The sequence below is a fragment of the Amblyomma mixtum genome, chromosome 9, assembly GCF_055824585.1.
Source record: "Amblyomma mixtum isolate Tamu chromosome 9, ASM5582458v1, whole genome shotgun sequence".
Taxonomy (NCBI): domain Eukaryota; kingdom Metazoa; phylum Arthropoda; class Arachnida; order Ixodida; family Ixodidae; genus Amblyomma; species Amblyomma mixtum.
The window spans coordinates 17,364,422-17,386,816 of NC_143020.1; the positions used below are offsets into that span (position 1 = coordinate 17,364,422).

The 22,395-nt window shown below is 50.4% G+C and overlaps 2 protein-coding genes across 3 annotated transcripts in view; both read right to left on the reverse strand.

The window, feature by feature from the left end:
• Positions 1-22,147, reverse strand: part of LOC149328407 (uncharacterized) — a 213,720-nt gene extending 191,573 nt beyond the window's left edge. For both annotated transcript variants that reach the window (XM_089561839.1, XM_089561840.1), the window contains exon 1: positions 20,824-22,147. In XM_089561839.1, the coding sequence (XP_089417965.1) occupies positions 21,073-22,035 (963 nt within the window). In that variant the 5' untranslated portion in view covers positions 22,036-22,147 and the 3' untranslated portion in view covers positions 20,824-21,072. The remainder of the gene's footprint in view (positions 1-20,823) is intronic.
• Positions 12,059-12,769, reverse strand: LOC149328410 (uncharacterized). Its single transcript, XM_089558989.1, has one exon. It carries the CDS (start codon positions 12,767-12,769, stop codon positions 12,059-12,061), a length of 711 nt encoding a protein of 236 aa, XP_089415115.1.
• Positions 22,148-22,395: the final 248 nt, after the last annotated feature.

The window sequence follows — 22,395 nt, forward strand, 5'->3', positions numbered from 1 at the left end:
TACAGTCGAAGTTCAAGAGCAACGGCGACGATACCTTTCAAAGAAGGTGCCCCTGCCCGTGACATCGACCGATAGTCTTGAAGACGGTGATAACCTCCATTACCAGCAACCTGCGATAATCTATAGTCTTGGTATCGATTACAACCGTCATCTCTAAAGATTTCAGCCATTCGCTGGGCAGCTTCCTTGAAAAGTTTAGTAATAGTATTCTGTATATGTAAATGTCTCAATCACGTTATTTAGAAGCTGTGCCTTGAGTACCAGCTCGGATAAGAAAATTAAGGCATAGTTATGAATGACGATACTCTGTACTTTCCATAAAATGTTTCAACACAATATGAAAAAAACTGCTAGGAGATTCTGTTACCTCTGATTGTGCCTCCATCATAATGACATGCATGGCTTGGAAGGAAAATGCACATTTCTAATAGCCTCAACCGGTACTTGCCAGATGCAAATCTGAAGTTAAAACATCTTTCCCTTTCAGGAATTCATAGTCCATAAACCAACAACGTCGAAAACTGGTAGAAATGAGATCCTTGATACTTGCTGCGGGAGAACTAGAAGTATAATTTTTAAAGAACAGTTACCTTAAGAGCAGCACAACGCATGCATGGTTATCTGAAAATCAAAATGCACGGAAAAGTTTGGCAGCAGAGCTGAATATTTAAGATTGACTGAATTTCAAATATGATGACACCTCTGACAACACTGCCGCATCGTGAAAGCTACAGGCGCAAAGGCTTATGGGAGCAAAGCTGATTATTAAGCACTCGCCAAGGTAGTCATCAGAACAGGATTTGGCCACCCTGGTGTAGTAAATGGCCACAACCTTTTATGAACAAACCAATTAACCCTCGGCCCTCAGTCCCCAGCGGCTGCGGAGCAACTGACCAAGGCGGCGGTCAGATCTGTGACGCAGCGGAGGGTGCTAAGAATCTCTGGCTCCGGACAGGCCGCCATTGGAAACTGAACCTAGCAACGTTTAACGCAAGAACCTTATCAAGTGAGGCTAGCTTAGCAGTGCTGCTGGAGGAATTAGCCAGTATTAAATGGGATGTCATAGGGCTTAGTGAGGTTAGGAGGACAGATGAGGCGTATACAGTACTAAAGGGCGGGCATGTACTGTGCTATCGTGGATTAGCAGATAGGCGAGAACTAGGTGTGGGATTTCTCATAAATCAGGATATAGCTGGCAACATCGAGGAGTTTTACAGTATTAACGAGAGAGTGGCAGCTATCGTAATTAGGCTTAATAAGAGGTACAAGCTGAAGGTGGTGCAGGCCTACGCGCCTACATCAAGCCATGATGACCAGATAGTTGAAAGCTTCTATGAGGATGTGGAATCGGCAATGACCAAAGTAAAATCACAGTACACTGTACTGATGGGCGACTTTAATGCAAAGGTAGGTAAAAAGCAGGCTGGAGACAAGGCGGTAGGTGACTATGGCATAGGTTCTAGGAACAGTAGGAGAGAGTTATTAGTAGAGTTCGCAGATAGAAATAATTTACGGATTATGAATACCTTCTTCCGCAAACGAGCAAACAGGAAGTGGACGTGGAAGAGCCCCAATGGTGAGACTAAAATGAAATAGACTTCATACTGTGTGCACACCCTGGCATCGTAGAGGATGTGGATGTCCTCGGTAAGGTCCGTTGCAGCGACCACAGAATGGTAAGGTCTCGTATTAGCTTAGATTTGAAGAGGGAACGGAGGGAACTGGTGAATCGAAAGGCTATTAACGAGTTAGCATTAAGAGGGAAGGTAGAGGAATTCAGAATGTCGCTGCAAAACAGATTTTTCGCTTTAACTGAAGAAGACGACCGTAGTGTTGAAACAATGAATGATAATCTTACAGCTATCGTTACACAGTGCGCCGCAGAAGTAGGTGGTAGGATGGTTCGACAGGATACCAACAAGCTATCTCAGGAGACTAAAGATCTGATTAAGAAACGTCAAAGCATGAGGACGTCTAGCTCCACAGACAGGATAGAACTAGCAGAGCTATCTAAGTTAATAAATAAGCGCAAGGTAGCCGACATAAGAAAGTTTAACATGGAGAAAATCGAGCAGGCTCTAAGGAATGGGGGTAGCCTAAAATCAGTGAGGACAAAACTGGGCATAGGTAAAAACGAGATGTATGCGCTAAAAGACAAACAGGGCAATGTCATCAGCAATATGGATAAGATAGTTGAATTAGCCGAAGAGTTCTACACAAATCTATACAGTAGCGAATGTAATCACCAAGTTACTGAGGGAGGCAGTCGAGCACAGCAATAGGACGTCCCGCCAGTAACGAAGGAGGAAGTAAAGAAAGCCTTAGGAGCAATGCAAAGAGGGAAAGCAGCTGGTGGGGATCAGGTAACAGCAGATTTGCTGAAGGACGGAGGAGAGATTGTGCTACAAAAACTAGCCACCCTGTATACGCAATGCCTTGTGACCTCGAGAGTACCAGAAGCTTGGAAGAACGCTAACATTATTTTAATTCATAAGAAAGGAGACGTCAAGGACTTGAAGAATTACAGACCGATCAGCTTATTGTCCGTTGCCTACAAGGTATTTACTAAGGTAATCGCTAATAGAATCAGGACAACCTTGGACTTTAGTCAACCAAATGATCAGGCAGCCTTTCGTAAAGGATACTCGACAGTAGACCACATTCACACTATCAAACAGGTGATAGAGAAATGCGCAGAATATAACCAACCCCTATATATAGCTTCATAGACTACGAGAAAGCATTCGACTCGGTGGAAACCTCAGCTGTCATGCAGGCATTGCGGAATCAGGGTGTGGAAGAGTGCTATGTGAAAATATTGGAAGATATTTGTAACGATTGCACAGCTACTATAGTTCTCCATAAAGTCAGCAATAAAATTCCAATACGGAAAGGTGTCAGGCAGGGAGACACGATCTCGCCAATGCTCTTCACTGCCTGCTTACAGGAGGTATTCCGGGGACTGGAATGGGAAGAGTTGGGGATAAGAGTTAATGGAGAATACCTGAGTAATTTGCGATTCGCTGATGACATTGCCTTGCTAAGCCACTCAGGACAAGAACTGCAAAGCATGATCAATCAGCTAGACAGGCAGAGTAGAACGGTGGGGCTCAGAATTAACATGCAGAAAACCAAAGTAATGTTCAATAGCCTTGCAAGGGAGCAGCAGTTCGCAATTGGTAGCGAGGTGCTAGAAGTAGTAAGAGAATATGTCTACTTAGGGCAGGTAGTGACCGCAGATCCGGATCATGAGAGGGAAATAACTAGAAGAATAAGAATGGGGTGGAGCGCGTATGGCAGGTTCTCTCAGGTCATGAATGGTAGCTTACCAATATCCATGAAGAGAAAAGTATATAACGGCTGTATCCTACCGGTACTCACCTATGGGGCAGAAACGTGGAGGCTAACAAAGAGGGTTCAGCTTAAATTAAGAACAACGCAGCGAGCTATGGAAAGGAAAATGATAGGTGTAACGTTAAGAGATCGGAAGAGGGCGGAGTGGGTGAGGGAACAAACGCGGGTTAATGGCATCCTAGTTGAAATCAAGAGGAAGAAGTGGGGTGGGCAGGGCATGTAATGCGAAGGCAAGATAACCGCTGGTCCTTAAGGGTAACGGAGTGGATTCCAAGAGAAAGCAAACGTAGCAGGGGACGGCAGAAAGTTAGGTGGGCGGATGAGATTAAGAAGTTTGCGGAGATACAGTGGCGGCAACTAGCAAAGGACAGGGTTAATTGGAGAGACATGGGAGAGGCCTTTGCCCTGCAGTGGGTGTAGTAAGGCTGATGATGATGATGAAGGTAGTCCTACCTACGTGGTGGCCGCCACGCACCGTTCACTTTGCTGCTCGCATTTATGGCTTGTGCTATAGATTTCTGAAGGAAGTCACTGCATCTCATGAATCATTACTCAGGACCACAAACAGCGGGGTTATAATGTAGAGCTTAGAACGTCTTCCGCAGGAGAAATGGCTCTCTCGCATTCGGGTAATTAACCTTCTCGCTCCAGCACCAGCTAGCTCAGCCCTGCAGACTTTACACCCACGTGCACCTACCCTCTCGTTGCCGTCGCCTGCTGCAATAGCCGTCTCCTCAATTTCGATGTTTTGCCGATAAGGGCCATCGATTGTCTTGGTTTGAGGTGACTATTAAAAGACCTCATTGTCTTGGTTTGAGGTGACTCTTAAAAGACCTCAACTCCATACAATTATTTTTCTCAGAAACTATTCGTCTTCTTCCTCTTTCTGGCTTTGCTGACGGTTGTCTGGCAGCATAATCCGCAACCATCGGCGAAAGAAAAATATTTAAAAATCTTTCCGCCAGCGACCCAAGTTTTCTGTATGCATTTATGGAGGAATGAGCAGATAATGGTAAGGTGACCACTAATCGCTATTACCGTGAGATTGGCGACGGATCGGGAAATGTCTGGCTTAATATCAGGAAATGAAAGGCGCTGTAGCTGTCGCACTTCGCTGCGGACGCCACAACCTCACCGAAAAAGAAGGGAAGCCTCTGGGAGTGAAAGAGTAAAGGGAGGGAGGTGCCGTATTTAAGGGCTCCGGAATGATTTCGACCACCTGGGGATATTTAACGTCCACCGACATCGCGTTCCACAAATGGCACACCACCTTGGCGCCTGCACTGAAACTGGGCAGCTTCGGTCGTACCCGGGTACTGCGGCTCAGTAGACTGCGCCCTAGGCACTGAGACACAACGGCGGGTAAACGTACACGTGCGGTGGACGACGGGCCACACAAGTCGGAAATGGCGCGTGGCGGCAGCTCATTAAAGCACCCTACAACTGGCTTTCGCAGACTGCGATCGCAAAAAGGCCGCGGAAGGATGCGCAGACAAAAAAAATTACAGATAATCTTTACTGAATTTGAATCTCAGAGAAAGCACTGATTGGTGCTGCGCAGAAGATGACGGTGAGCAGGCAGTGCCGCGGGACGGAGCAGATGGAAGTTGATGAAGACGGCGCTCTCCAATGCACAGCGCGAGACATGTGCCATGCCAATAAGGCAACAACAACAACAAGTTGAGCAGTTTAACAAAAGGTGTGTCGGCTGTGGTGATACCCTAGTAGATTTCTATCGCGCCTTATTGCGGCGATAGAAATGAGGTTCCAGGGGTCGACGGTTTAAAGTTGGTGCCGCCCCTTAGTCAGAGAGCAAAGACACAGGGCTCAAGCCACTAAAGCCTCCTTATCCTCGAGGCCAACCAACCAAGCGACCCTGGTCCGAGTAAGATTGATGCGCTGCGCGCCGTGCTTGCCGAGAAAGAGCATTTTGTCGCGCAGGTGCCTCAGCAGATGGAAGCTCCACACGAGGCGCTGTGGACGGTGCGTCGTTGGATTGCAGCGCTATGCCGTTGGAAGAGTCAGCCTCCAGCCTGTCGGTTAAGCTGTTGGCTGAAGCAGGGCTGTGGGCGGCATGGTTCTCCAGACTTGATGGGCAGAGGCCTTTACAGCATTGGATGCCTCCATGGGCAGCAGCGCACGACTGAAGCGTCCCGCCGTGTGACAGTTGAGATAGGAAGACGGTATCTAACACTGAGGTGACAGAAGGCGCGGTTCCGAAAAAGAGGGCGACTATTGCCTTGAATGCCACCAAATCTAAGGCAGTTCGGCCTGTACCTGCGAATGAAGTTTAGTAAAGCAAGGGGTAGAAATGGCGGCGGTTGCAGCATTTGAGGTCCCTACCCTCAACGTGAGAGGTACGCGAAATCGAAGGCGCAAATATCAACTTAAGCACCTCTTGCAGAGGTGGAGCGCCAGTGCAGTTACCATCCAGAAAACTAAATTGTCTTCTGACGAGGAGTCGTAATTTGCTCTCCATCTATTTTTGCATAACTACAATATATTAGTCAGCAACTCTAAAGGCTTCTTTGAAGGATGTTTACATTTCCTCCACAACAGATTGCATATTTCCGACCTACCGCATAGCATAGACGATGAGAGGCGCCTTATATGCTGCTAGCTTGGTATTTCAGGTGAAGAGTGGCGTGTGATCTGTGTGAATGCACCTGGCACCCAACGAGAAAGATGGGTTTTCTTTATGTCGTTGGACAACGTTCTGCGCATTGGTGATTTCAACTGTGTTTTGAACTGATGAGGACCGATCGGTGCTACGTGCGCTTAAGGACCCTAGTTCTGCTATTTAAACAAATTTGGAGGTATAATTAAGGGTCCCCTTTTTCTCGCACGAAGTCAACATGGCTATTTCTGATCTGAAGGGGCAGAAATTCAGATGGATCGGATGGCTGGAGTAGCGAATTCTGCTAAACGTTTTCGCCTTGCTTGGCACCCGTCTTGGTGGAGGTGTTCAGAGTTGCTTGCGATGTTGGCTTTTTGCCTCCAACTTTTTATGTTGGACATACCGCACTCAAGTAAGGCATGAAGTTGAAGTAGTTGGCTATTAGAACCAATCATAATAAAACTGCGCGAAGAAGACAGGCCAACAAGAAGAGGCACGAACAGGAACACACCAAGCACAGACTTCCAACTAGTTTTAGTGCGTGAAACAAGGGGACTTATAAGGGTCCTAACATGACAGAAACAAGAAACAAATTCAAATGAACCGGGCACGAGGCAGCGACTAATACAAGATAGTAGCAATGTCACGTGTGCATTAAGCACGATAGATAGTCCGGACGTGCGCATCCAGATATTCCATCTCTTCCTCGAAAATGACAAAGTGGGTGTGCAGACGCAGTTGTGACCCCTTTTGCTATGTAGAAAAGCTCGATTACTTCGCTGTCTGTTTTTGTCTTTGCCTTCGATAGGAATTTTGTCCCTTCCAGAAGAGGCATGCCGCTATTGCTTACGCAACTTTTGCACTGTGGGGAAGATTACTGCCCATGCTGGCGCGCATGAATCGCTGATGTGCTAGAGAGCGCTCATTAAAACAGCAGCCAGTTTGACCTATGTAGGACCGGCAGCACGACAAGATTTCGTAAATCAGTTCAGAAAAGTTTGATTTTAGTTAAGCATTCGATAAGGCTCCCCATGGAAAATTACTTCAAAAACTGGAGCGCATTGGTCTTCCTACAATTGTTATAACATGGATCCAGGCCTATCTTTGTCACAGACAGCAATTCGTTGAAATATACAAATGTACAGCCTTTGTCAAAAGTTTAGAGCCCACGGGGTTTGCTTCTGGGCCCCATTGCTTTGCTCGTACTGCGTCCTCGGCATCCCAAATCTCCTGAAGGTAAGACGAATTTTGGTCCTGCTCCCTCCGATGCGTAGGACTTCCATGAGTCCTACAGGAGCGCCACAATAGTGTTCAGAAGCAAACCCCTTGGGCTCTAAACTTTTGACAAAGGCTGTACTTCCAATATCCGTCAGGTACCTTCTGGTGTACCGCAAGGCAGCGTATTAGGACCTATTCTGATTCCGTGGCACGCGTTGGGGCTGCGGCCACTCCTCAGATAGATGACAGGTCGCAAACACAAGGAAAATCGAACATTTATCCAGGCATTTACAACTTGTAAAAATGCGGTGCTGCCACAGTCGTGCAGCGCGGTAGAAGGAACAAAAGAGTCACGAGTTAGGTAACATGACACCTCCGGAGGGAGGTGTAAAGAGGGATAAAGCACGCGGGCGACAGGGAAGGCGCACGGGGAGAAGGAAGAGAAAGAGCGGGGAGGAGAGAAGTCCAGTGTTCGCAGATGAGGCTGGCGCCCGGGCGGGAAATTCAAACTGGACTCGGAACAGCACACTCCCCGTGTGGTTATACATATAACCACTATGTGATGTGTTCAGTCCTCGCACGGAATAAGCAGGACTGTCTCAGTCACAGTCACAAAAACTTCACGAAAGATTTTCAGTTCAGAAAGACACGGCGCACGTGGACGTGGCAGAACATGCGGACAGAGACGCCTTTTCTCTGGCAGTTGTCGATCATCGAGGTTCTCCCCTTGCATCGGCGACAATAGATAAAACAAAATTTCCGGAGGAGGCCGAAGAAGCTGCCATAGCTATAGCCATTACCTCCACCACTGCCAAATACATCATAAGTGACTCGAAAACAGCAATTCGAAATTTTGCAAAAGGAAGGGCCCACTCAGCAGCCATCAAAATCTTACGAAAAATCTCCAATACCCGCCAGATAACATTGATCTGGGTCCCCGCCCACTCGGACCATCCTGGAAACGAGGCGGCGCACCAATTTGCCCGAGGATTCGTCGTTAACCGGGAGGTGCGCTACCCCGAGCTCAGGTCGGCCAAGGAGCGAATGACAACCTACAAAAAAATTACTACCCACTTCAAGAAAGAAAGACAGATCTTCCCAGAACCAGATAAATCCCTCAGTAAAACACAACAAGTCAGTTGGCGGCAGCTCCAAACAGACACTTTCTTTAATCCATACATGTACTCCATATGGTTCCCGGAGCAGTACAGCCCCGTCTGTTCTCTCTGTGGGCACCAAAAGGCAGACACACCGCACATCCTATACTCATGTAGTCAAGACAAGCCATCGCACAGTCTGCAGCTCTCTACCCAATCTCAGTGGGAGGCCGCGCTGCTCAGCTCGGACCCGGAGGTTCAACTCCGAGCCACAGAGCGAGTCCAAGAGGTCGCCGAACGTTATCGTCGGTCGGCCACCTGGCGTCCGGCCTAGAAGAGGAGCCCACCGCGGGGAGGGGAACATGACCCCAATCCGCGCCTAAGACCTCTTCTCTAATAAAGTTTACCTCCTCCTCCTCCCCGTCTGGTTATACATCTAACCACTATGTGATGTGTTCAGTCCTCGCACGGAATAAGCAGGACTGTCTCAGTCACAGGACGGAGAAAGGTCTTAATCACTCCCCGTGTCGCCGTCTTGATCTCGACCTTTCGCACCCTGCCGTCCGCACTCGCGATGGCGTTCACAATGAGTCCCATGGGCCACTCGTTGCGATGAATCTGGCTGTCTCTTAGGAGCACGAGGTCACCTGCCTTGAGATTCAGAGTTGTCCCCTGCCACTTCCGACGACTCTGCAGGGTGCTAAGGAACCCGCGTCGCCAACGGCACCAAAAGGCGTCGGCCAGCCACTGAACCTGCCGCCACTGTCGCCGAAACACATTCTTTTCGCCGAAGGCTGGTGGCACTGTGTTGCCGCCGACTTTCTGGGTCAGGAGTGTTGAAGGAGTCAGCACTTCCCAGCACTCGGGGTCCGTTGAGACAGGAACGAGGGGTCGGGAATTTATGACCCCCGAGACTTCCGCCAAGAAGGTTACCAAGACTTCGTGAGTAAGGCGGCGAGAGGAACTCTCAAGAAGCATGGAGTCCAAAATTCGTCGTGTGACTCCTATCATTCTTTCCCACACTCCTCCCATGTGAGAAGCATGAGGGGGGTTGAATACCCAAGTGCATCCTTGGTCTGACAGGAATGTTCCTAGCTTCTCGTGGTCTGGGCCACTGGTGTCCAGTTTTAGTTCTGAGCACGCTCCAACATAGTTCGTACCGCAATCGGACCTCAGCTGCTTTGCCGGGCCCTTATGGCGAAGAATCTCCGGAGAGCATTAATAAAACTTGAGGTGTCCATGCTCTCGATCACTTCGATGTGAACAGCGCGGATACTCATGCAAGTGAAGAGCACGGCCCACCTTTTGCTGTTGGCTTCACCGCCTCTGGTACGACGACAAGCGACTTGCCACGGGCCAAATACATCTAGTCCGACATAAGTGAAAGGCGGCTCGGTGCTTAGCCTTTCTGCAGGCAGGTCTGCCATCTTCTGCTGCAGCTGCCTTCCTCTGAGCTTGCAACACGTAACACAACTGTGTATGTATCAGGCGATGCTACGCTTAGCTCCGACGATCCAGAACCCAGCTGCCCTGACTGCTCCCTCAGTGAAATGGCGGCCTTGATGTTTTACCAGCTCGTGGTAATGCCGCACAATCAGGGTGGTGACGTGGTGCCGTCCTGGCATGATGATGGGCTTCCGCTCTTGCTGGTCGAAATGCTTTGCTCTGTCTAGTCGGCCACCAATTCTCAAAAGACCGTCGGAATCAACCCATGGGTACAGCCTCCACAGAGGGCTTGACTTCGGAAGTCGCTTTCCTCGTTGCAAGCTTTTCAACTGTTCTGAAAAGGCTTCTTTCTGGACAGACAGAATAATGACTGCCTTCGCTCGCGCTAGGTGTTCTGTAGAAGGCCCTAGTTGTCGAGATGAGCTGTTATGCGGGCAGTTTGACACGTTGTGAGAGGTGCCCCGAAATTTGCTCACCAGCCGCACGAGCATTGCAACTGCGCGAGTCAGCTTAATCCAACTCGAGAAGCGCTCGAACCGCCTGCTGCCGAGTTCTTGCACGTCTACACTGGTTGCGAGAACATCTTCCTGGGGCCGCACCTCCGTGTCGGAATCAGCATCGACCAAGTCGAACTTGCCCTTCAATACCCGCGAGCAGTGTTCTTGATGATACAAAAACTCAGGGCCTGTCAGCCAGGCCGATCCTGCCATTTGGGCTGCTGGCACTGACCTTGTTCCGAGGTCCGCAGGGTTCACGTCTGAAGGAACGTAGTGCCATTGCTCTGGCCGTGTAGAGCTCCTGATGCGTTCGACCCTGTTACTGACATACACATAAAACCTCCGAGTCTCATTATGTATGTAACCTAGGACCACCTTGCTGTCAGTGTAGAAATTTACAGCATGAAGCTCCATATCTATTTCACGACTGACGAGCTCTGCTAGCTCCACTGCCAACACCACGCCGCACAGTTCAAGCCTTGGGATGGTGTGTTCCGGATGTGGTGCTAGCTTAGCCTTTCCTATGACGAAGCCAACATGACACGCACCATCTGGATATGTCACTCTGAGTTAAGCCACTGCAGCCACAGCCTTGGTTGATGGGTCGGAGAATATGTGCAGTTCCTTGCGCTGTGCGGTAGTGAGTGAGGCAGGGGAATAAGTGCGAGGTATGTCCAGCTGCTCGAGCAATTGCAAGGAGTCTTTTCACGTCTCCCACGCGGCCCTCTTGTCTTCAGGAAGTGGATAGTCCAAGTCGCATGTCCCAACGACCAGCTCTCGGAGGAGGGACTTCCCTTGAACGATGACTGGATCAACAAACCCAAGTGGGTCGTACAGGCTATTCACCACTGACAAGACACCGCGTCGAGTGAATGGCTTCTCTTGGATTGGAGTCGTAAATGTGAAGACATCCTTCTTCAGGTTCCAAGAAACTCCCAGATTGCGTTGGATTGGCGGCGTGCCATTGCACAAGTCAAGATCCTTCAAATCCGTGGCACGGTCTTTTTCTGGAAATCCTTCCAACACTGTAGGGCAGTTAGAGGCTATTTTGTGGAGCTTGAGGTTTGACGTTGCCAACATCTGTTGTGTGCGGCGTATCAGGCTGATGGCTTCCTTGTCTGTAGAGAGAGACTTCAACCCATCGTCCACATAGAAATCCCTCTCAATAAACTGCCTGACGTCGCTGCCAAATTCTTTCTCTCCTTCTCGCGCTGTTCTCCGCAGCCCATAGGTTGCAACTGCTAGTGAAGGACTATTTCCAAACACATGTACAGGTGCGGCCACAATAATACGGAGCACAGGAACGGTCGCGGAGCAGCGGAAACGTGCTTGTGCGCGCTGCCTAGCAGCGGCGACAGGAAGTATCTTAATTTGGACGCGGCGAGATGGCGCCGGTAGCGCGGACCCACTGTTTCCGCAGGCCTATCAACATCACAGCATATAGCATGCAATCCCTTGCTCTATGATCGACTGATACTGTGCTGACAGCGCCATGCGCTTCGTTGCCCCGTTTCTCGCATCGAGGAGCGGCGCGCGCTGTAAACGGGCGCAAGACGGCCGTTTTGGCATTACGTGTTATCTCGGCCATTCAGTCCGCGCGGCCACCGAGGTTGAAGTGAGAACGCCTGGATGAAGACAGCACCTGGCGGTGTTGCCCGAACCAGCTCAGCATCTTTCGAACAGTGATAACGGCAGGGTTGCAGCAAAAAGGGGGGCTCGGCGGCAGGCACTCTCGCTGCGCGCGGATAGCCAGGAGTGTCTTTGTTGTGCTGATAGGTGGCGCTTAGATGCAGTTTCTGCCAGCTTGGCCACCTTCCGCGTGCTCCGTATTATTCTGGCCGCACCTGTACCTTCATTCGATACTCCACCACGTCACTGTAGATGCTGTTGTTGCGGAACCACAGAAATCTCAGATAATTTCGGAGGTCGTCTCGTACCAGGAAGCAGTAGAACATGTGCTTTATGTCCACAGTTATGGCCACGGGTTCCTTCCGGAATCGGATGAGCACTCCGAGCAGGCTGTTGTTCAAGTCTGGACCGGTAAGCAGCACACTGTTTAAAGACACGCCTTTGAACTGTGCACCGGAGTAGAACACAACTCGTGTTTCGCCGGGTTTTCGTGGGTGGCAAACACCAAAGATGGGGAGGTACCAACACTGTTCTCCTTCTTGAACCGGTGGAGCTTCGTCGGCATGGCCGTTCTTGAACATCTTGTCCATGAAGCTCGTGAATTGTTCCCTAAGTTTTGGCTTTCTCTTCAAGGTCCGTACGACAGCTGTGAGCCGCGACTCGGCCATACACTTGTTATTCGGAAGCCATGGCCTTGGAGAACGAAAGGGGAGAGGCGCTATCCAACTGTTGGATTCGTCCTTCGAGAACTCGTCGTTCATCAGCTTCAAGAACTTCCTGTCCTCTACAGAAAGTGAAGGTCTGTTGTCATCATCCGTTGTCTGGAACAGCGTTTCAGCGATCCCATCGTCATAGCTGTGTTTCCTAGCAGCGTGCTGAGCTGGTTGGAAGCAGTGTGTCGACCCCTCCATGACAGTGAGTTTCTCTTTTACCAAGAAATGGTTCTCACATGGCTCGAAAAGGGAGGGACGTCCATTTTCGACGACGTTTGTTATGAGGTTGCTGACACAGTCCGGTGTGCGACTTCGACATATGCAGACATTTCCTACGATGACCCATCCCAGATCCAGTTTCTGAGCAAATGGAGCATCAGCCGGTCCGTTGCGCTGTTGTCGAACCTTGTGTATTCTGAGGATGTCTCTCCCGAGGAGAAGTAGAATCTTGGCCTCCGGGTCCAAACAAGGAATGAATTTAGCAACAGCTCTGAGATGAGGGTGATGCAATGCCACTTCAGGTGTTGGAATCTTGGTTCTGTTGTTAGGCATTTCGTTGCATTCGATAAGCGTTGGCAACGGAAGCTTCACGGAGCGATGTATGTCTTCTATGAGAAAGCGAGACGCTCTTCTTCCTTTTGCCTCCGTAGTTCCAGCACATGTCCTTAGTGTGTAGGGGGAACTGTGACCATTGAGTCCGAATATGTCGAAGAACTCTGTTCTTGCAAGGGACCTGTTACTCTGGTCGTCTAAGATGGCATACATTTTTGCAGTCTTGTGAGGCTGAGTCGGATGACTTACTTTAACCAAGCAGATCTTGGAGCAGGATTTATACCGTTGTTTTGACCGCAAACCTCTGTGCACTTGGAAGACACCTCAAGTGCAAAATCCTTGTCTATAATTGCACCTTCAACATCGTTCTGAGCTACAGGAGGCTTGTGGCTGACATTTCCAGCATGAAGCGCCGTGGCATGCCGATCGCTACCACAATCGTCACATTTGAGAACTGTTTTGCAGTCTCTTGCAAAGTGGTCTGTCGAAGCGCAGCACCTGTAGCATATCCCAAAATTTTTCAGCAAACATTTTCGTTCATCCAGCGGCTTTTCCCTGAATGCGCGACACTTCCGGAGGGGGTGAGGGTTCCTGTGCAGAGGACAATACTTGGTTGCATCATGCCACTTTATTGCGTTTGAGGGCGGATGGTCAGTGCTTGCTTCCACGTCCGTCATTTGCACTGAGATGGGTGCTCTTCTCGGGCTTCCATCCGTTGCCCATCTGTCTACTCTTGTGAGCCTTGAAGGGGTGCCGCTTGCGGAGCTGAGTTTGAAGCTAGGATCGTTTCTCGGTTTCGCTTGGTCCCTGATAAAGCTGGCAAAGAACGAGAAAGGGGGAAAGGCGACCTGATGATTCTGTTTGTACTTGAAGCCTTTCGCGATTCACATGTCCTGCAAGCGCTGGGGCAGCTTTTCTACAATGGGGTTTACCCCTCTTGCGGTGTCCAGATAGGAGAACCCAGTCAGGTGAGGGTCACATTTTGCTGCCTCAACTTCAAGAAGGAGGTCTCCCAGCTCTCTCAATTTCTGGGTGTCTTTGTCGGTCAGTGTGGGGAAGTTCGAAATTCTTCGAAAGATTGCCTCTTCTATATTTTCTGGGCGACCATAACATTCCTCAAGTCTTTCCCAAACTACCTTTAACCCAGCCTCTGGGCTGTCGACGTCCACGGAAAGCAGCCTCTTCGCGTAGGTTGACGATTCGGTCCCAAGCCATTTCACGAGAAGGTCAAGTTCCTCGCTTGCCGTGACTTCGAGAGTTTGAGTCATCCCCTTGAGCGTAGATTTCCACGACCGGTAGTTTTCAGGGCAGTCGTCGAACTTCGTAAGCGAGGTACTCACAAGGTCGCGCCGAATCAGATACTTTGCCATGGCGGTCAGTTCAGGGGCGTTAGCTTCATCTCCCTGCTGACTAGCAATGTTCTGCGTGATGCCTTGGTTGCGAGTGCTTGGTGTGCATGGAGCGCGGTCTTCAGGTGCTTCATTGGCATTCTGAAAGACGTAATGCTCCCTGCCGTCATGCTGCTGCGATTGCTGGCGCGAGCCGATGCGCACGTGAGCCTGGTCAAGCACGTAGTCAAAGGTACGTTGAGCGCGGTCTTCGGATGCCTCGGAGACAGTCCGACAGATGTGATGCTCCCGGCCGTGCTGATCTACGGCAGCCTCCAGGACGTCCGCTTGCGCTTCCGCGGCGGCCGCCTCTCTTTCCAACTGCATGACTTGTAACTCTGTGTCTAGCTCGGCTTTGTGGCGTTCGATTGCCGCAGCCGCACTTTTCTCTTGTTCTTCCAGTCTGGCCTTTTCCAGTTTCACCGCGGCTTCTTTCCTCTTGAGAGAAGCCTGTACTCGCGCCGCCGCGGCCTCCGCTCTTGCTCTGGCGGCCAGCATGCTTGGCGTTGTCGACACGGCCGAACGCTTCGAAGGAGCTGAGCGCGACGAATGCCGTGACTGCACATAGCTTGCTGTGTTCTCAGAGCATGCAAAATGAGGCTGGTCCGGACTCACTTGAGCAGCGGGCGACTTGCGGTCCTGTGACGCTATGTCGTCCGTGGCTGCGATGTGAAAACGGAACTTCTGAAGAGCGGAGCCAGCCAGCGGAGCCTAGGTGCTTTCGAAGGGTGCGCGAGACACCGACTCGACGATCATCGCGTTTTTACTATTCTGATTCCGTGGCACGCGTTGGGGCTGCGGCCACTCCTCAGATAGATGACAGGTCGCAAACACAAGGAAAATCGAACATGTATCCAGGCATTTACAACTTGTAAAAATGCGGTGCTGCCACAGTCGTGCAGCGCGGTAGAAGGAACAAAAGAGTCACGAGTTAGGTAACATGACACCTCCGGAGGGAGGTGTAAAGAGGGATAAAGCACGCGGGCGAGAGGGAAGGCGCACGGGGAGAAGGAAGAGAAAGAGCGGGGAGGAGAGAAGTCCATTGTTCGCAGATGAGGCTGGCGCCCGGGCGGGAAATTCAAACTGGACTCGGAACAGCACAGGACCACTTTTATTTATGATCTATATTAATGATATAGTCGACGTAATTCCTGATGGTGTGCATGCTAATTTATTTGCGGATGATTGTGTCATTTTTATAAAAATTATTTCCAGGAAAGACAGCAATTACTTACAAAAATCAGTTAATGCTATCCGTGATTGGTGTGAACTTTGGTGCATGGAAATCAATGTAAACAAAACAGTTTTGCTAGGAGTCACACGGAAAAAAGAACCTAGTGTATTTTCTTCTGTACTTAACAACACAATATTATCTGAGGTTGAAAAATACAAGTATTTGGGTGTCACATTCAATAATAAACTCGCTTGGTCAAACTATATTTCCATTACATGTTCAGCAGCGTTGCGCAAGTTGTGGTTCCTGAAAAGGAAACTTAGAAACGCCCCTGTAAATTCCAAAATATTAGCATACAACCCATTTTTCCGTTCGAAATTGGAGTATGCAGCAGTGCATGGGATCCTCATACTAAAAAGAATATAATGAATTTCTAGCGTGTTCAAAGGAAGGCTATCAGATTCATCTTTAGTAAATATGAAAGAGAGGATTCCCCGTCTTTAATAATGCTTGCAAATAAAATCAGTATACTATAAAACAGGCGTCAGGTAAGTCGTCTCCCATTTTTACATAACATTATAAATGGAAAAAGCGCACTTCAGCGGCCTCACTGCGTAAAACCTCTAAGTTCACGCCAGGCAAGACACAGACATAACCTTTCACTTACGCCAATATTTTCTAAAACAAAATCCCATATTAATAGTTTCTTTCCGCTTACTATACACGAATGGAATTCTATACCTCTCGAGGTACTGCAGTCACAAAACTTCGCAGAAGAGCTGGCATCTTTCTTCCATAAACTAACTGAAACAAAAGCAGTGTTCACAATCTACTATGTTTGCCTAACTTCTTCACTCTGTGATCCCTTTTTTTCCCCTCAAAAACAGTTCTGTTGTTTTGAGTAAAAATTGCCCGCCTGTTTGTTATTTCACATGTGTCGCTCTTCATGCTTTGTTAGTTATTGTGCTGGTGCCAGAATGTATTGATTGAGTAACACTGCTACACCCAGCATTATTTTTCGTTAGTGTTTATTGTTGTTTTGCATTGTCTCACTTATTACTGTACAACACTTCCTGCTAGGGCCAGTTTATTGGCCTGGAGTATCAATAAATAATGAATATTAATAATAAAAACTGGCACCGATGATTTTTCTTGCACTGGTTGGAATCGCGCTTTCTTTTGGCACCCTTTGCTCAGTAGGCAGCAAACCATCTTGAGCTTGCAGGGGGCTAAAAAAACGACACGAATGTCATACCTTCCTCCAACCTTCTTCATGTTGTGGGAAAGACAATGATAATATGGCATGACAAAAGGCGGTTTGCAGCGTTGAAGTTTTGAAGAAGGCTTTCGCACGTGAGTCGAATTAGGAGGCACGAGTACACAGCACAGATAAGACGTTCGACTTGACAATGAAAACATAAAGAAACCACATGTGCGCAGTACTTCTATAGGGCATACAGGCAACCAGGCATGATAATGCTACGTTTCACAAGCTTGGAATGTGCGCTCTTGTAAGGCAAGTGACATTTGTTGGACCTACATTTATACTACCATCAAACGTGGGTATCGGTGAAATGTAGTTTAAGACCAAAAACTGAATGTGGTTGTCCCTTGTCAATTCATCAGTAAAATTCAAAGCTTGCCCCTTTGAGGAGTATGTGTTAGGGATATTAGTAGCAACACTGTCAAGGTAAATCGTAAAAGACTTATTTAAAATCACTAAAAAGTCGTCAACATGGCGGAACACACGCAGCACTGGGAACTTAGACCGCTCTTTAGGTAAGCGTCTATCCACGAAGGCCATGAAAATCTCACACAGTACTCGAGCGACAGAAGAACCAATACAGATACCGGATTTCTGAACAAAAAACTGCCCGTGGTGATAAGTGGCTGTGAAACTTAAGTACAATTGCAATTGGTCCAAAAATGCTCCCTACTAATGCCAGCGGTATTTTGAAAGGCTACTTCTTCATGTTCATCCATGCTTTCATTGATAACCTTAAACAGACCTTCGTGCGGAATTGAATAAAAAAAAAATATACCTGAACGGAGAGGACCGTGGTGGTAGAGGGCATTCCTTTTTTTTTTCAGAACATGAACCTCCATGCTCCCGCAAACTCAGTTTTAAAAGCTTACAGAGACTCTGAGGAAATTTTCTTTACTGGAAAAACGCGCAAGCTGGACTGCCCGCTCCGAGCGATTGTTGCAGACAGAGACAGCAGAGAGCGTGCTTTAGGTTCGTTCGCGAAAATCCGCCTTGACCAAACTATGGGAAAAAACCCTTACCTCATCCGCAGTACTAAGGACCTAGTGCAGGTTCTGAAAAAAAGGAATGCCCTCTGCCACCACGGCCTTCTCTGTTGACGTAGACCTTTTTTTTTATTGAATTCCGCACGAGGGTCTGTTTAAGGCTACCAGAGAAAGCATTTGGAAAAAGGGCTCTAAATTTAGAAAAATCTAAAGGATTGTGTTTGGGTTACTGCGATACGAAACCTAATCTTTTTGGTGGCATTAGCTGGAACTGTGATTGTCTATAGTATCTTTGAGTTCCCTTTAATAAGGTACGGAAAAATGGGTCCTATTAGGAGTCACGAATTCTCTCTGTAAGACGCCAAACGCAGGCGTGGATGGGTCGGGAGCTCTCGATTTTTGCTCGGGCACAAGTCTCCAACACCTTGGCTGAAAAGATTGTCTATGCACTACAAGTGACGTACTGTGCAAGGAAGATGGCACAAAGGCTTGACAGGATATTCGCGACATTTGTTTGTCGCTCTCAATGTGAGCCTATGCGTGGAGCCAATTTGTTTCTCTCCAGTCTGCAGTAGTCGGGCTTGTTCACTTGTTTGTAGACCCGCTTGTTTCACAATTTTTCTTTTTCAAAGCTGCAAGCCATCAACTTCTGCTTGCGGTGCTTAGAAGGCGTCCAAGCTGTGCTTGCCTAATCGGTTTGCTTCGATTGGCCATGGCGGAGAGGGGGCTTTGTGGGACTTCTTGAAGGAGGTTGCTGATACTTTCGATTATCTGACTGTTCGTTTCTCGTTGCACTACTGCATTTATTTCAGCTATCAAGGAGGCAGATGACAAAAGTACTAACAGAACCTCTATTATGTGTGCCACTGAATCGGTAGCCTTACCTTGGTTACATGAATTTGAGCGTATTGAAGCGAGTCCAGCGAATGTATGTTCAACCTGCTGCAAAATCCTTCTTTTTTAAACTTCAGATTTCGACTCTACACGTCGAGGTCTGGCTTCGCGCCAAAACGATTTTTGTGCCATGGTCGTTTAACTTCGCCTGTGCGGCCAACCAGAGACGATTGATCATTGCTTTGTGTGGTGCCGTGATGTAGTGTTTTTCTGGGACAAACTACAGCGGGCAATCAAAAAGGACACTGAGATGGCACCTTACAGTATCCGTTTTTTTCCTGTCCTGAAGGACTCTGGGATTCCTTGCGATCCGTTAATGCTAATTGGACTTTTTAGGCCGTGAAAGAGCCGCATGATTGATCGACACGAAGAACCACATTGTTCATCTAAATCTCTGTTCAGTGAACACTGCGCCTGGGTGCGGGTGGTTTTGCTGCGCAGGACCGGCCGCATGAATGGTTGGCGATTCCTAACGGATGTGTATGCCTGCCGCAATTTCAATGTGCTGGTGGAGTGCAGTGTACGAAGACATGAGAATGTGTGTCTGAATCGCGGAATGGTATGTGCGTACCTAAAACATTTCCCAGCCGAAAAGGTTTGAATTTTATGTAACAAAGAAAAAAAAGTGGCGAAAGCCTAGTGATCTTGCTGAGGGGCCCTTTAATTACATCTGTTCGCGCGGCCGCGGGTACGACTCCCCGTCATAGATATAAATTCAATTTCTCTTTCTCTTTTCCAATTTCTTTTCTTTTTTCCAATTTCTCTTTACCTTTAACGCAGCTGAAGGTCTATTTGCTCGGTCCGCGACTGAAGCGCGAGGTCCGGTAGTAAAGGTTTCACTTCAATGCTTCCGTAATAAATCGCAAGTAGATGACGACACCTAACATCCCTAGCGAAAACGACTGGGGGCCATTGTTTTGAAGTGAATGCGACTATAGCTCACCTTTTCGGATCTGCGGCAGAAGCTAGTTGAGACGTACGAATTTCGCTTGCGAAAGATGTGGCTAATGTCGATACTTTTTTTTCTTGGCCAGACTGGTCTTTCTGTTTTTAAGACAGGGTTCTCTCAACACAGGCTAGCTTCGGTTCGCCCGCACCGCCAGGTCAAGGTCAGGTCATGGTTTCCGCAAACGCCGACGACGTGTCCCTGTTTCTGCGGGACGAGGACAGCTACGTAGCGGGTTTACGGCTTTTCTCGAGTTATAGCGCGCTGTCTGGTGCCCTGCTTAACAGGAGCAAGAGCAAAGCTTTGCGCTTTGGCTCCTTTTCGTCGGACCTGCTGGGTGACGGAGAGTGGGTATCGGCGGTAAAGGTGTTAGGTGTCGTGTTCCTCTCCTCAGGGGAGGTGGCCCGAGAAACGTGGTCCGAGCTGAGAGAGACCGCAGAGCGACGTCTGGCAGTGGCAGCGAATTTCCATCTCCCGCTGTCAGAGCGCGCGTTCGTGATAAGATCGTCCGTGTGCGCGTCGCTCTTTTACATCGCCCGCGTCGCTTGCCCGCCGCGCACTTTTACGGCTGGCGCATAAATCACCAACGCTCTGACACGCATTCCACCCAGGAAGAAGTCGACCGCGAGGGTGCGGCCGTCGACGCCGTAGGTGCAATGCGCGCCAGAGCGGAGGGAACTGTTGACAAATACGACGCCAACACCGCACGAAACTGAACAAGTCAACGAAAAAAAGGCTTCAACACAAAACCGGGATTCGAAATCGGTCACCTCGCGTGGGTAGCGTAGGTTACATTCCTGTAAAAACAGGATGTCGCCGCCCTGTGCGCGGGCGAAGTGCATAACCTATCTCTGCTTATCCGGCGATCGAAACCCCTGAACATTTAGGGAGAGGAGGTGCACAACGCCATGATGGTAAGACAGGGCGCCGACGTGATTCCTGTACAATCAAGAAGCCCCGCCATGAGCGGAGCTAGGCACCGGTTTCTTAGCCTGGGGCGGGGCAGTTCCGTCGGAACACTCCGCCGAATCCTGCCTAGCGTGCTTACCCGCTAATTTGCCGGTGTCCATTTCCTCGACAGCCTGCGCTCGTAAATCGAGCGGCTGGCTCACCAAGGCACTGTCGCTCGTTGCTCCCGTCGCCGTCTCTGGGGCACCGGGTGTCGTCGGTGCGCTGGCGCTGGCGGTTCGAGGCCCCTCCTCCTTCTCAGGTGGTGGGCGGCGGGGGGCACGACGGGGGAGGCCCTGGTCGGTCGGAGTAGTGAGGGCCTGGCGCTGCTCGGGGGTCAGGTCCCCCGTCAGGCGCAGCACGGAGCCGCCCTCGGGTGAGGCGGCGTCCTCCGCGGAGGATGTGGAGGAGTCGGTGTCCCGGCTCGCGTCGTCCCCGGACCCGAACGGTGAAAGGGGGTCGGGGGAGAAGGTCCACGCTGTGCCGGAGACGGCCGCCGACGCTGCGGGATCGAAGCCATACGCTCCTTGCCCTCGGCTGCCGCGTCGACAGCCTTGGTGGTCCGGCTGCCTGCAGCGGACGATTCGGCGGGGTCCTCCTCGAGGGTCTCGGCCGGGTGGTGCTCGGCCTGGACGACCGGGGTGCTCTCGCCTTGGTTCGCCTGCAGGTTGTCGGCTGGGCGGGGCTCAGACGGCTCCTTCGTGTGGTCGCCTCCCACTCCCTTGGGCGGCTCAGGTGGTGGGGGCGCGGGCTTCTTGGAGGCAGCGGCGTCCGCGTCGGAGCGCGGCCGCAGGCAGTCCGCCGCCGCGTGAGGTCCGCCGCAACGCCTGCAGGCCGCTTGGCACCCAGCCGTATTGTGGCCGAATGCCTCGCAGCGCGAGCAGCGCGGCGTGTGGGACGTTGCGCCGACGTGGCCCTCCTGTGCGCAGCGGGAACAGATTTTGCGAACCCCGCGGTAGTCGCACATTGCGCGGTACCTCATTACTGAAATGTAGTTTGGTACCGCCTTGCGCATCTCCATCCGCACCAGCCGCTGACCGTTGTCGACGTGACGCCGGCCTTTCAGGAGCGGGTGGGTTATCTCGAGCACCTTGCCGTAGGGGCTAAGCGCCGAGGCCAACGAAGCGTCACCGACGTAGAGGGGCAGCCGGAACACGGTGATGGTGACGGCGGCAGCTCCCACGCAGTTGACCGGGACCGGGACGCCTTGCACTGCGAAGGCGCCCGCCGCAAGTAGCTTTTGCGCCGCCGCGGCCGAGGTCACGGCGATACAAAACTTGAAGCCCCCCTGGTGCTGGAGGGACTCCAGCATCTTGGGGCCAGCGACTTCCTCAATACCGTCGATTATATCGTCGGCCGAGGCTCCGGATTTCAACGCAAAGTTGAAACAATGCGCCTTTGGAGGAGGCGCTCGGAAGGAAGGTCCTCCGGGGGGACCGGTTGACGACATGCGGGAGCCGGGCCGGGGTCCGGGTTCAGCAGGCAGGTGGCTTGTGGGGGGGGGGCACGGGCAGCACCTCCACCGGGTTCCTGGGACGGCAGGGGGGCGGCAGGAATTCCCGGGCAGCCGGCCGTTAGCCGTGCGCCCGGGCGGCGGTCCTCCAGGGGGACGACACCTCCTGCTGGAGGCGAGCTGGCGGCGTCCAGGGGTCCGCTTCGCTTCGGGCTGGGT